The sequence below is a fragment of the Puntigrus tetrazona genome, chromosome 19 (genome assembly GCF_018831695.1).
Source record: "Puntigrus tetrazona isolate hp1 chromosome 19, ASM1883169v1, whole genome shotgun sequence".
NCBI lineage: Eukaryota > Metazoa > Chordata > Actinopteri > Cypriniformes > Cyprinidae > Puntigrus > Puntigrus tetrazona.
The window spans coordinates 17,090,015-17,104,714 of NC_056717.1; the positions used below are offsets into that span (position 1 = coordinate 17,090,015).

At 36.2% G+C, this 14,700-nt stretch overlaps 2 protein-coding genes across 8 annotated transcripts; both read right to left on the bottom strand.

The window, feature by feature from the left end:
* Positions 1–604: 604 nt before the first annotated feature.
* Positions 605–4,491, bottom strand: tomm40l (translocase of outer mitochondrial membrane 40 homolog, like). Its single transcript, XM_043218461.1, has 10 exons — positions 4,221–4,491; positions 3,606–3,811; positions 2,891–2,958; positions 2,700–2,792; positions 2,493–2,594; positions 2,302–2,407; positions 2,094–2,216; positions 1,671–1,747; positions 1,484–1,586; positions 605–1,181 (listed from the first exon to the last, which is right to left on the bottom strand). Exons 2-10 carry the CDS (start codon positions 3,808–3,810, stop codon positions 1,042–1,044), a joined length of 1,017 nt encoding a protein of 338 aa, XP_043074396.1. The 5' UTR covers position 3,811; positions 4,221–4,491; the 3' UTR covers positions 605–1,041.
* Positions 4,492–5,519: 1,028 nt separating this feature from the next.
* Positions 5,520–14,497, bottom strand: LOC122324173 (probable ATP-dependent RNA helicase DDX6). Of its 7 annotated transcripts, none has more exons than XM_043218417.1 (15): positions 14,344–14,495; positions 13,693–13,740; positions 12,749–13,505; positions 12,600–12,663; positions 12,245–12,349; positions 11,294–11,423; positions 11,053–11,199; positions 10,857–10,951; positions 10,559–10,681; positions 10,306–10,434; positions 9,043–9,159; positions 8,864–8,927; positions 8,652–8,753; positions 8,294–8,522; positions 5,520–8,158 (listed from the first exon to the last, which is right to left on the bottom strand). In XM_043218417.1, exons 3-14 carry the CDS (start codon positions 12,931–12,933, stop codon positions 8,314–8,316), a joined length of 1,470 nt encoding a protein of 489 aa, XP_043074352.1. In that variant the 5' UTR covers positions 12,934–13,505; positions 13,693–13,740; positions 14,344–14,495; the 3' UTR covers positions 5,520–8,158; positions 8,294–8,313. The 7 variants fall into 7 exon arrangements, with proteins under 7 accessions (XP_043074352.1, XP_043074350.1, XP_043074351.1 ...); XM_043218415.1 differs by having other exon boundaries at positions 13,687–13,740; XM_043218416.1 differs by having other exon boundaries at positions 13,687–13,740; positions 14,333–14,495.
* Between the last annotated feature and the right edge of the window lie 203 nt (positions 14,498–14,700).

The window sequence follows — 14,700 nt, forward strand, 5'->3', positions numbered from 1 at the left end:
GCTGAACATGCAATCGCTAAGGAAAAGTAAGCAAGGGGCGTGGGACAACTAATCCTTTTTGACATTTTTTTATTTTTCTATGCTATGTTCTGTCATGTATTTACCTAAAAAAACAACTAAAAAGACAAAAATAATTAAACACTGGACAGGGTTAATAAGCTTGGAATAATAATAAAAAAAAATAATTGTGTTAACATAAGTAAAGCAATCATCAGTTACAGACACAATATAACCATTCAGTATGTCTTATTAGTAATTTATATATTTTATACTTAATCATACTTTAATTATACACACACACTATACTTGGTGCGGAGACATTTTTAGACAATACACAATATACATATTTATAAAGTGTTTATGAAGGCACTGTAAGTGGTGGGGAAAAAAAACGTGGTAAATGTAATAAATGTAGGATTTGGTAATAATAGAATATCGCACATGAATTTAATCTCCTTTTTTAGGCTTTTATGTTTATGCTTCTCATCTATGCAACAGTGTATCAGATTTATTAGAAAAGTGATTCTACCTCAAATTTTTTTTTAAAACAAAAATACATTCATAAACATGCATCTCAGTGTGACGAAAAGATTTTAAGAATTTATCCATGTTTCACAATGCTTGCAATGCATACGTTTTATTTATATAGGTACCTATATGAATACAGAGATACAGCAACTTAAAATCATTAGGAAAATAAACCATCCAATCCAAAACGTCTTTATTAAACACAAAACAAAAATAAACAAGGAAATAATTTATAGTTTTAAAAATGAACATAAACAACTAAATGAAATCGTATGTGTATTTGTTCTTGGTTTCTCTCATCATGTTTTAATGTAAATTTGTTGTTGTAAATTTTGGAATAATCACTGCCAAAAAAAAGGTTGGTCTGATACATGGAACTGACAACAAATTTGACTTTTTTGTTTTTCTTCAAGTTTACTGACTGATTTTGTACAGATGTGCAAAAAAAGGAAGCGCGTCCAATCTTTACCATTTCACCAGTAGCAGCAGCATTAACCAAGAAAGAAGGTAGAATTAACCAATGTTGATGCCAAACCCACACTGGAACTTGTTTTTTCTGTGGTTAAGGAAAGCGCTGAGGGCCAGGGACAGAGGCAGAGGCTGCAGCTTTTTTTCAAGCGTGGCTCCAACCACCCAGTTACTGTCTAAAGAGCCTACAGAAAGAGTGAAAAGTTAACTAAACCTCATGCAGATCGCAAGGACAGAATAACGATTTTGTCAAAAGTAAGGTATCTGGGGTGGATTTTCATTGGAATATCAGGCAACACTCTTTGGAACGATACAAATGTTTTAAATAAGACTGAAGTAAAATGCTGCTCCATGAATGATGACAAACATTTGCGGCTAAAAATAGGAAACGTGCAATAGCTGAATTCATAATAGCCCTACGAAACGATGAAACGATGTCTGCTGATGAATGCCGTCTGTACGCACAAATGAATGCATATTTACCAACCTTTAAAGACTAGATCTGCTTTGGGGACATCCAGCTGGTATCCAAATGACACACTAGTGTCCTGCATACGGGTGCTTGCTTCAAACTCCACGCCAACCTGCAACTAATGCCCAACAACAAAACAAGATGTCATTATAAAGCGGTTAAACAACAGTAATGAACAAACACAGCCAAGACACGCTTTTACCTGATCATTGGCTTTGTGGTAATACGACCCATGCGCTCCAGCTCCTCCTAGTGTCAGCGTAGCGATGAAGTTGCTGCCTGTTTGCAAAAGACCGTTCAGAGATTCAAAATTCGCTAATAAAGCTTACAGACTGAACATCTGTCTTCAAATAAATGCTGCCCTGTAATAATGTTTACAATATATATTTACCTTGCACATTGCATTTCAAAAGTTCTATTGTAATGTTATTACAAGGCTACATCCATATTAATCTCTGTATTTTCCAAAACAACATTAGGATAAATAGATACACATAGGTACAATATGCATTTCTATGCCCTTTCACTGGACAAAAGGCCAAAGCAACCAGATTATTGTGGATGTAGCCTAGGAGAACACTTGTCTGTCCTTTCTACTTACTTCGTCATGTAATTCATCACTGACCTGTATATCGGCCTGCCAGAGACATGACTGTTCCTTCCTCCCCGGACCGTCGGTGGTACACCAGCTCTCCCCCTAAAGCCAGCGACGGAGTGACAGACTGAAGATAATGAGCTACAACTACTCCTGAAGAGAGATGGAGGGACAGGAGGAGAGAGTTAACGAGACTATAACCGATCAGATAAACATGGATGAAACAGAAGACAATTACCTGACCCAACCAAGACGTCTGGGTTGCCAATGGTCACGGCCGCAGTGAAATCTTCTCCTTTGAATTCGGTTTCTCCTTGCCAGTTCACAAACTTTTGCTGCTGAGTCTGAATGTATGTCCAGTAATGCATTGATTTTACATCAGAAGCCGTCGTAAAAGCACCACATATGACTCTTTGAACAAATACACACCTGGAACACAAATTTCGAGCGCACTCTGTCTGTGATCTGATGAATAATCTGTGCATTTAGGCTCCCCGTGTTGTCCATGTCACCAACCATGACGGGAAAGGACTGATAAAAAAAAAATGTTTTGAGTAAATGGCTTTTTCATATTAAATTAGGCAGCCTTTGTTCTGGAAAATATATTTATTTATATTGCAAGCTAAATGCATGTACCTCTGCTGGTCCTGTTTGTTTGGTCCCCACATAAGTAGCTCCAAACCTGTAACTGGAATCTCCTAGAGTGCTTAACAACACTGTGTGGTTGACCTGTAAAGTAAAACAAGAGACGATCTGGTTGATGATCAAGAATACTTCCTTTAATGAAATGGCTCAAGAAAATCTACCATTGGACGCACTGGACTGACCTGGAAGTGGTTGCTCAAGCCCTTGTTCACTGTTAGTCTCACACCCTCCATCTGCATGGGAAACACCTCTGAGGGAAAAACAGACATTAGTGTAAATGCATTTGAATTCGTAATTAAGAAAATTCAGAGTAAAGTCATACAAGATGCAGCCGAATTGAGGATGGCCTTTCAATTTCCACGGAAGCAGAATATTTTTTATGTCACATGTAATTTTAAAAAAATATTAAAATTGAATGAAATCCAAAAATTAAATTAACTAATTTGCTGATTTTTTTGGAATAATTTTTTTTTTGAAAGTGCATCTTTAAAAAAAAGTCTGCAATAACATTTCCATTAATTTAAACTAAAACATTTTTATAGTTTTTTTTTAGTTTTTTTTTTTAAGTTCTTTTAAATAGTATTATTATTATTTAATTTACTTTCATTTTTCTAAAGTTTAATCTATGTCAGTGATGGCAAAAATGAATTTTAGGATGCCATTCCACCAGTCTTATCTTCCAATTCTAATATTGATCATTTTGACGCTTGAACATTTCTTTTATCAGGGTGGAAACCGTGATAAGTTTTTTAAAAGTAAGTTCAAAGCGAGGTCAAGCTGCAATTATTTTAAATGGACATCAAAGAGAAGAGTTTTCTGTTTTTATCAAATACAAATTTCTGCATAAACTGTTGTACATAAACGACACCTAATCACTTAAAAATCCTATTTTCTTACCTTTGCATTTGCGATGGCACTCTTCAAAGCCACCGGGGTTTGAAAGGGGAGGCTCGGTCTCCTGGTGCCCAGATGAAGAGCTGCCAGGCACAGACACGGGAGAGACGGAGGGCATCGTGAATCCTGGGGGTACTGACACTAAACCCGCTCCACCCGGCCCTGGTGCAGGGGGGCTGGGGGCACTGGCAGCCAACACACTGCCCATTCTTTAACAGGACACAGGAGGTCAGAGGAGAAGAGCAGGTTAGCACAGATGGAGAGCAGATTATTATCGGAAATAACATAATGTTTGGACATTTGCGAACGATACGATAAACAAGCAAGTCATGTGTAGGCAGCATGTCCCTGAAGGTCTTTTGCATAATAAAAATGAATGAACAACTAGATTTGTACTATTAGAATCCGCTGCTGTTTGGTTAAGCATTCGGGTTAAAATTCAATGCATACATTTTTGACAAATTAGCTTGAAAGCTAAAAGCCACACGATTTTCGCTATTCAAACGCTGGAAATATAGAGGCTGTTTAGAGTTAACAACTAGCGATATTTCTAGCCGAGGGGTGCTGTGGATTGTTTGAGAAAATAATCTTAATAACAATGAATCGATGACAACTCACGTTGAGGTTCACAGAGGACGGGGTCTCCAGATTACAAAACCACGTGTTCTAACGACGTCCGTTTTGTGAATGATTCATTCAGTCGGAGTCGGATCTTCTCAATGAGTCGGTTGTACCGCTTCACAAACCGTCTACTCGTTTACGAGTCGGGCAGAACGGTTAACGTAAGAATCAGTCCGAGCGGCTCTCGTGTCAAATATATGCAGTAGGTCTTAAATAAAGGTAAAACTAAAACACCCTAATTAGAAAATACGATAGAAAAAAGTTTCTGCAGAGCGATGACGCAATTACGTCAAGACGTAAAAGATTCCATAGTGAGTTCATTCAGATGAACTGTTCAAAAGAACCGATTTACGAAATGAATCAGTCTCCCCTTATGCCTCAGCCATATAGCCCTCCTACTTTCAGCTCGACAAAACCGAAGCTAAATGGCTATTGGTCTGTTTACTTGTCAATCAGTACGTAGAAATGAGCGGGTTTGAGAGAGCGATACAAAGTAAAAGGGCATTTGCGTGAAGGTCAAGGAATGGGCTTTGGAGGTCACTTGGGCTCCTGTAACGGAACTGTGAGATATTGAATTAGAAAAACAACCAAACAGAACTAAGCATTCGATTTATGCTTAGTGTTTAGATTTAACAACCAGTCATTTTAAAACTCTCCTCTAATAAAGAGCAATGTTTTCAATTAGTAATTTCCACATATCTGGAAATAATGTTATGAAGTCCATTTATTACAAAATTTATTAAGAAAAAAAAATCATTTAACATAGCTATACATTTAGATGTGAGGATCAGAATGTAATGTAAGGATTACTGCATTGTGGTGAATATTTTAAATCTCTCCTTCATGTAATAGTATGACACCTTTCACATTATGCAAGGTTTGGCATGCCCGTTAAAAGTTACTAATGCCTAATATAACAGTTATATATATATATATGAGCAGTCAACATTTAAAGTGGTTCAAAGTGGTCCTAAAACAAACAGTTCAAGAGTTAAAAAAACAAAACAAAAATTTATGCTCTAAAATTATAACTTTAGTCATTAAATTTATGCAATATATACTAAATTAAATAATGACTAAAAGCCTGCATAAATTTTTTTTTTTAACTCTCCAATAATAGACATCAGTTTCTAATTATTAATTATTAATAATAATAAATTAAATAGGACATAGGTATAGAATAATAATATAGGACAAAAATAGTATATAACTTGAAGATCAAGCTGAAGATTTATGAACATTCAGGTGACAAATTTATACTGAAATTCAAAAAAAAAAAAATCAGAAAAAGAAACGTGGATTGACAACAATTTATTACAGCCAATTCAACAAGAAACAGTTAACCAATTTAAATGCTGTTTCTCCTCACTTTAAAAAACAAAAAAAATTATAAAAACCAAAAAACATCCCCTGATATAGATTTTCCACATTCACAAAGAAAAACCCTTCTGTTCACTCTCATATGAATGTATTGAAGTTTGGGACAAATGGCACATCCATTCTATTTCAAGCTACACTACATAACCTTGAGCTATTCAAATGAAATAAACAATAGAGATGAAAACATAAATCACTAACATTAAACATGAGCATTAAACCATTCTTGCGTAAATTACAAAAAAGGGTTTCACACATCACATTTTTTTCTCTCTCCAAGAATCCTATACAAAATTTACATTAAACAATTGTCCCCATAACATCTGCTCCTCTGTTTATAAACCACATGAAAGCTAAAGGAGGAGAAAAAAAAAAAAAAAAAAAAATCACCATCACTGCATGACAGAATGGATGAAGAATTATTAACGTTTTTCCAGTAAAATACGATTTTGAAGTATGCTGAGTCTTAGACAAACAAAAATCTCGAGTAGCACAGGATCATCAGCAGAAATTGTGTCAAACTCAACTCCCGGAAGGCTACAGCCCTGTAGAGTTTAGTTCCAACCCTGCTACGACACGCATACCATCTAGCTTTTAAATAATTAGGGTTGCATCTAAACCAGTAGCTCTCGATCTAGTCCTGGGGATCCCCTGCTATTTAAACACACCTGATTGAGATCAACAGCAAGTTAGGAGAGAGCTCCATGAACTAAACTAATGAGCTGATGATCTCATTCAGGGGTGTTACATAAAAGAGAGATGCAAAAAGTGCAGAGCAGGAGTCCCCTGGACTGAAATAGAGATCCACCGATCTAAACTCTGCAGGGCCTGAACGGAGTTTGACAGCCCTGGTCTGCACAGTGCGTATTGGCCTGGGCTGCGTTTCCCAAAAGCACTGTAAGCCTAAGATGGTCGTGACTCCATTGTTTTCAGTGGGTCTACGATGCACTTAAGCCAACAATGCTTTTGGGAAACGCAGCCCTGAACTGTGCCTCATGCAAACTGAGGTTTCTACTCTAAAGCTTTGGGCTACATGCCACATATGCCTGCATAGCGAGGAAAAAAATATTTTGAAGAACATCTTTAGGAGGAAAAAAAAAAAAAAAAAAAAAACAGCTGCCACCGAGAAGATGCTACAATTCTGCTGTATGAAAATACTTTCTTAATGAAAATATCTCAGATGCAACATGAGGTTGCAAACATCCAAAAGGGAATAAAAAGAACATTTTGCCTCCTATACATACACATGCATGGGTAGTTGAAAATTCAGTGTCCTATGATATGACAGAAAAATGTAGAAACCCCCCACAAAAAAAACTAACATTGAAGATAAACCTCCTTCATGCTATTTGTAACTAAGAATGACAATATATTTTTACATTTTTGCTGTCACACATAGGACACAATCCAATTTTTATTTCTAAACATTTATACCACATATCTGGAAATAATGTAATAAGTCTGTTCATTACCAACTTTATACATTCATTTCAAAATAAATGAAAACTGTGAAAGATGCTATTTAAAAAAAAAAAAAAAAAAAAAAAAAAAACATCTTGACAAATCCTTTACCAGATCCTCACATTTAAATGTATAACTATGTTAATGTATAAATCACTGCATTGTGGTGAATATTTTGAATCTGCTTTCATGTAGTAGTCTGACATCTTTCACATTATGCAAGTTTTGGCATGCCTGTTAAAAAGTTACTAATGTTTAATGTAATATAGCTTAAAAAAAAAAAAAAAAAAAAAAAAAAAAAAGACGATTCAACTATTGAAGTGGATAACTTTTTTTTTGACCCACTTCCAATGTTGACTACTCTATACATCTAATCACAAAAAATACCCCCGCCAATTTAGTCTCTGCTTGAAACCATAATTTACATCTATATTTCTTTATGAATTCCAAATTTACATTTGTCCATGACTAATGAAACTACAAAAAAAGCACCAATTTTAATGCAGTTTTTTTTTTCCCTCAGGCAGTTTAGTGCAATGGTTCATGTTGACACCTGAATCCTGAGCTCTGCAATATATCTATAGATGCTGGTTTCTCTAGCTGCCTCAGTCTGAATATGAAGAGAATTTGAATATGCTTCTCCTCATTCCTTCACAGAATCCAGTAAATCCTGTGTTTAGTCTTTGGGAATACTTTAACATAGTAACGATGTTAATCTAAGACAGAGACTATAATATAATAATAATATATTTTTAAGGCACTTAGGTTCAACAGGTTTTGCATGTAAATTCTCAACCAATGATGCAAGTATGCTAAGCTCTATTTTCACCATTACCTTAGTTTATTGTTTTCTATCAAACAAGAACTTTTGTCTGAATGTTTTGTTTTTATTCTTGTACGTTTCAACTGGAATGTGTATGGTCATTTATATGTATATGGTCAGTTATAACCCCTCCCCCCAAAAGAGCAAAACATTGACAGCAACTGAAAACGAAAAATACTGTGGAGGTGGAAAAGGTGAGGAAACTTATGAGCAGAGAAGTTACTGGTTTGTGCAAAAGCAGATGCAAAAGTCTGGTTCAGTTTCTCCAACTGTCCTAGAAAGAGCAAATAGTAAAGTCAGTCCAATTATCACTGATTCAACATGGTAATGGGGAAAATCATCTAACCTTTGTTTATTGTTCTGAGAATACCTCATAAGTACATATAGTCTCTCTACTGTTTACCTTTACCTGCTCTCTAATGGTGCTTCCTATTGGACTTCAGAGTCTTCGCCGGGCTGAGGAGCCTCTGCCTCACAGTCAGGGTTCAAAGAGTGAAACTCTGCCACATAGAGGCTCTTATCAATGCTGCCAGGAATGGGCTTTATGTCCGTCATCAGCTGGTCCTCAATGGTCTTCAGGTTAAAGCGATCCTCAGCCGTAATGAGATTGATCGCCAAACCCAGATGTCCAAACCTTCCTACAAATTAAACACAGGGACCATATAATGACATCAATATTATAAATGTGTAAATCATTTAATATAAAAGCGTAAGGACTACATGATCCAAATTTAATCCAACGCATCTTTGTTGTTTGTTAACTTCACCTGAGCGTCCAATGCGATGCAGGTATGTTTCCGCATTCTTGGGAAAGTCAAAGTTGATGACCACATTTACTGCCTGGATATCGATGCCTCTAGTGAATAAATCTGTTTCAAGTGCATAAAGTCAGTCAGAACCATTCAGACAAAACATACAGTTTATTTTTACAGCGGAGGTTATTATTACACATATAGGAGGCATTATGCCCTACACTGACCTGTGCAAACAAGGTTCCTGCAGAGCCCGTTTCTGAAGTCGTGGAAAACACGGTTTCTGTATTCCTGCCATGCGAACGAAATGATGCACAATATGTTTGCAGTCACAAGTATTTGACTGAAATGACTAAATCATAGTCAACAGATCTGAATTATACTGGAGCAGCGGAGTACATAGTACCTGCATCATCTTTGCATGAATGTAGAAGCAGGAGTATCCCAGCTGCGTGATCTTCTTGGCCAAAAGCTCCACTCGCTGAGTAGAGTTGCAAAATATAATAGACTGATTTATCTGCAGCTGTGGAGAAAACAAGTGCTTGGGTCATGTCCACTGCAGAAACAATGCCATTTTTTATCATTCAAACAAAATTACAACAGCCAATGCATAAAAGTTCACCCTAAAAAGAAAATTTGCAGAAAATTGACTCTCCCTCAGTCCATCCAAGATGTAGATCATTTCTCTCACTTCAACAGATTTTGAAATATATAGTATTACATCACTTGTTTACCAATGGTTCCTCTGCAATGAATTGGTGCCGTCAGAATGTCCAAGAGAGTCCAAGCATCAGAAAAACATTACAAGTAATCCACACTCCAGTTCATCAGTAAGTGCCTTGTGAAGTGAATATTTTGGCTAAAGTCCTCAATCTACAATTTTACATGATATATGAGACGTGAAATATGTTTAATTTTTACATGCAGCTTTTCACTTCTCAAGACATTAAAACATGAACTGGAGTCATGTGGCTTACTTGCGGATTATGATGATGTGTTTATCATCTGTTTAAACACTCCCAATAACACACAATGTACTCATTATATCATAAAAAGAATGGCATCTATGCTAATATTAGTCTGTTTCTTAGTTCGTATCGACATCAGATGGTGGATCAGCACCAAGAGATGACCTTCACTGGAGACCAGAACAACTAGAGGAGCCCGTGGACAGATCACCGAAACCTGACACACACAAAATAAGTACTTCACACAATCTGACATAGCTGCATTTAAAATGGAAGTGGAGGTTAAGTGCTGGTTGTCCAGCCATAGGAGAACTGGCCCCCAACTGAGCCTGGTTTCTTCCAAGGTTTTTTTTTTTTTTTTTTTTTTAACCTCCATTCTGTCACAAAAGGGGTTTTGGTTCCTTGCCGTCTTTGCATTTAATAAAAATTAAGTGCTTAATCTTGTCATTAAACACTATCCCACTATTCTGTTTGGTACTGTTCAGTGCTTTGATGCAATCTGTATTGTTAAAAGCGCTGTATAAATAAAACTGATTAATTGATTGCAAGTGATGTAATACTAAATTTTGACTAATCTTTTCTGATGAAAAAAACTCATCTAGAGCTCGGCTAGCCTGAGGAATTCACTGTTGTGAAATGAAATTTTACCCATCCTAAATAATATATTATTTAAACGTTCTACAAGCCAATTGACTTTTTACCCTGGAGAACAGCGTGTTAAGGCAGTGGACTTTCTGTCTTTCTGTGACATAAGCATAGTATTGCGTGATGCCTTTTAGGGTCAGTTCCTCCATCAGATTAATCTCATAGGGCTTCTGCAGGTGCTTTGCCTGAAGAGATACAAAAAAAGTGTATAAATGTAAAATCAGCAGATGTAGAAAGAGTAGAAACAATGAAAGAGTAGAAACAATGAAAGCATAAACGTGTTAAAAATGATGCACAAATTTCTCTAACCATGAACTTCTGTACGCTGATTGGGAATGTGGCTGAATAGAGCAGAATCTGTCGGTTCTTTGCAAGGAAACCAATGATGTCCTCAATAATAACTACAAAGTCCTGAGAGAGCAGCTTATCAGCCTATAATAAAACAAGCAATGAAGTTTAAACTTAGATAGTGGAATTGATAACATCCAAACACCAAACAACCCAAGATGTTCAGTTGTGACAGTGCAACAGGATACAATCACTTTATTAATCATGCGTTTATTCACATTCCCACAAGTAATGTACAGTAAGCATGTGCAATACTCACTTCATCCATAACCATCATCTGAACTTTATCCACTTTGGCTATGCCCTTTTTTATCAGGTCCAGAATTCTTCCAGGTGTTGCTATAACAACATGAACTGCAAAAAAATAAAAAAATGTTTGAACAACGTTTTTAATGCAGAAGGGGATTACATTGTAATCTCTTTATAACAGTCAGTCGCTGGACATCGAACATTACCCTCCTCATCCAGGCGCATGATATCATCTCGGAGGTTGGTCCCACCAGTGGTTGCCATGACCTTGACGCCACCCAAGTGCTTGCTGATCTGAATGCTGATCTGACTGACCTGCAGAGCCAGTTCACGAGTGGGAACTACCACAAGGGCTGCAAGATAAACACAAAGAAAAGTACAGTAAAAAATATAGGGGGTGGGGGATATGAGGCGCTTCTTGTGTAAACTGTTTTGGGAGAGAGATACCTTGGATATGATCCTTTTTTATGTCAATTCTCTCCAGAAGGGGGATCAGGTATGCTCCACTCTTTCCGGTCCCGTTTTTAGCACGAGCCAATATATCGCGGCCAGAAAGGGCAATAGGAATACTCTCCTCCTAAAATAAAATGTAAAAAATAAAAAGGAATAGTTTACCCAAAAATAACTTCCATTTTTTTCTGAAAATGTACTCATCCTAAGGTCATCTGAGATAAAGATTTTGTTGAATTTGTTTGCTCCATCATCAGAACGGATGTGGAAATTTAGTATTACATTATTTGTAGTGATAGTAAATGGGTGCCATCAAAATAAGAGTCCAAACATCTGATTAAACCCATCACAATAATAATAATAGCAACTATAATTATAAGTAATCCAGATCACATTTCATCAATTCAGATTAACTTTAAATGGTTGCTTCTGGCCAAAATATAGTCCATAATACATAAAATTCATCCCCTGTTGCCCTCTCACATCAAACTCCGCCAATGTATTTTTTAGAACGGCTTTGGACTGTTTGTGCTCATATCACGTGCTTTGACTTGTGAATAATATCCTTATTCAGACAACTGTGGAAATATTGTGGCTATTGTCTTACCATTACGTGACTTGCCAATATAGGAAGCAACAGTATAAAGTTAAAAAACGTCTTGAAGGGACGGTTCATTACAAACACTATTCCTTCATTGATTGACTAGAATCATGTGGATTATTGTTATGTTTTTAATCATCCATTGCCACCCACCGCAGAGAATTAATTGGTGAGAAGGTGATGTAATTCTAAAAATATGTTCTCATGAATAGAACTAAGTTACATTATGGATTGCCCAATGTAATTAAAATGTTAATTTGTAGGTGAAATATTCCTTTACACAGAGGATACTCATGTTGTACAGAAAGACTGGTAACTTTATGATTTGAAGTTCTTGCATCAATTACCTGAATGGGGGAGGGTTTTTCCCAGCCCATCTCAAAAATGCCCATCAGCAGCTCTCTTTTAAGACAGTAGTCCTCAAACTCATTCCCTTTGGTTGCAGTCACATCCTTGTGAGAAAGAAAGAGTGTGAAATTGGTGGATCATTAGGAGATTTATACTTATACTTTAAAAATTGAAAAACAAATCACTATTCATCAAAATGCACATTGCATTATATATGAAATCTATATTGTGTCTTATGGTAAAAAAAAACAAAAAAAGTCATCCTTATAATGACATTTCATTATTTGGGAATTTATATGTTTGAAGAATTGTTTTTCAAAAGTGAAGGTTTAAAAATTTCCCTGAACGACTTACAGACGTTTTGACTCTATTGTCCTTAGCGGGGAGCTGTAGGCTTTTTTTCCAGTCGTCACCAAACCTGTGTGTCAAATTATTATTATTTTGAAGATATTTTTATTCAGCAAAGCCTAAAATGACCAAAAGTGACAGTAAAGCCAGCTCACCTGATACCAGGTCCTTCCTGAGTTACATTGGCTGGTTTCTGGGTCCCCATGGGCTCTTTTCCAAGCTGAGCACTCACAGTTTGGGGTCCTAACTGAGAGGGGGCTTTAGGCTGTCCAATAAGCTGCCTGTTGTGTGTGTTAAATCCCATAACACCTGGACCAGTGTTCTCCATCTTTGTCGCCATTTCTTAAGCTTTTTCACTTCTCTAAATGCCTTCCTAAGGTCTGATAAGACCTAGTAAACCATTCACAGTGTCCACAAGGTCTCAATAAAAAGTTTCACTAAAGAATCTTATGAGATATTTACAAATTCTACATACAGCTTAGGCTCTATAACTAAGAGCAATGCTGCCACACAAGATATATTTACAAGGTCTCTTCTAAAAGAAGAGAAATAAATATTTGTGTGTATAAATATTGCAAACCTGCACACATTATAGAAAATTATACCTGAAAGGGTGTAATAAAGAACTAGTCTGCGAAGGCAATGTGAAATACGGAAATATCTAGACAAGAACTTTCTTAAATGTCCTGAATCCTGAGATCATTCGATTAATTTATCAATTTATCTGGTAGGTAGGATTCACTCCAGCACATCAGCAAATTAACAGACAAGAAAACACTTTGCGGTGACTACAGTTTAAATGTCTGATTGGGCTGAATACAAGTCAGTTGTGTAAATAATAAAGTTAGGTGGAAATCTTGTGTTTATCCCTTCCTCTGTGTTGACATCTAGTTGTGCCCACGGCTGTGCCACCTGCAGAGGAACAATGTGAAAATCAAAGACAATTCACTATACGAAACGAAAATGACGTTAAATATTCTGAATGATATCCAGTATTCATTTATTACCATTTTACAGAAAATTTAGATCATTTAAAAAGTCTTTGGTTAGTTTCATAATTTCTTGCAAACATAGTGGGTTTATATATACTTACACACACCTCTAACGCCGATGTGATAATGGGGTCAGAGCTTATTTAAATACTCCCCTATCAGAAAAATCACTGTTTAACAAAGTTATAAAATGAAAACACTAAAAAAAAAGGTACCTCACCGTCTTGATACTGAATGTTTCACATATGAAAAATCTATTGCAATTTACTTTTACAGTGAGTGTCATTAACAGTACAGCTTTATCTCTGTATAATTATAAAAAATAAAAATAAAACGTTACTTTCTTACAGGTGGTAAAAACTGTTAAATTAACCCATTTTTACAGTCGCTTGTTTACAAATTACATTTCACTTCTAACCAAATGTTTTATATTATGACCTTTAAACGAACGGATACAAAACCCGACAGTCAGTCCCTTCGCAACTCTACACGCAAGTTACTAAAAGTCTAATGTTTAATAAAAACTTTAAGCACACGCATTTCGGACTTACAAACGTCGAAACTGATACTTGTTTCCAGTTTATAGATAATTTAAACATCACTTCGCTTGTTAGTTCCTTCAGACAGGCAAAACATAATCCCAACAGAGCGAAATTAAACAGTTTAGTTAGCAGGTGAACTGTGCTAAGCTAGGCTAATCGTATAGCATTACCGCGTAATATTCGACAGTTAAAACCAAACATTTACCTTTAACTTACTTATATCAGTATCCTATGTTGCCATATGCGTGATATAAATTGGTAATCAACGTGGTATGTATCATGTCGCTACAAGCAGCTCGTCTCTTTGTTGTATTTCTGTCAACACGGTCGACAGAGAGGTTCATATGAGGTGCTGCCATCAGCGGTACGGAGGCTCTTCACAGGCCTATCAGACAGCGTTTATTTACTGCATTTCTTTCTTTGAAAGGATGTCTTTATTCCCTCAATTACTCCATCGACAACCAGACTTAGCCATAATAACCCTTACGAAAAGTAACCATGGTCTTTTTGTAGTAAGTTTTTTGTTTTGTTTTTGCTGGCATATTGATTAGCATTTGTATATTGAGTTTTAAT

Excerpts from the sequence above, each read along its gene's own strand:
- LOC122324173 (XM_043218418.1), bottom strand. The coding sequence starts at position 12,933 with ATGGCGACAAAGATGGAGAACACTGGTCCAGGTGTTATGGGATTTAAC. Across the intron at positions 10,952-11,052 it reads CATGCGCCTGGATGAGGAGG|TTCATGTTGTTATAGCAACA; the intron begins GTAATGTTCGAT and ends ATTTTTTTGCAG. Across the intron at positions 8,928-9,042 it reads TTCATGCAAAGATGATGCAG|GAATACAGAAACCGTGTTTT; the intron begins GTACTATGTACT and ends TTCGCATGGCAG.
- tomm40l (XM_043218461.1), bottom strand. The coding sequence starts at position 3,810 with ATGGGCAGTGTGTTGGCTGCCAGTGCCCCCAGCCCCCCTGCACCAGGG. Across the intron at positions 2,959-3,605 it reads GTGCCATCGCAAATGCAAAG|AGGTGTTTCCCATGCAGATG; the intron begins GTAAGAAAATAG and ends TTTTTCCCTCAG. Across the intron at positions 1,587-1,670 it reads ACCACAAAGCCAATGATCAG|TTGCAGGTTGGCGTGGAGTT; the intron begins GTAAAAGCGTGT and ends GTTGGGCATTAG.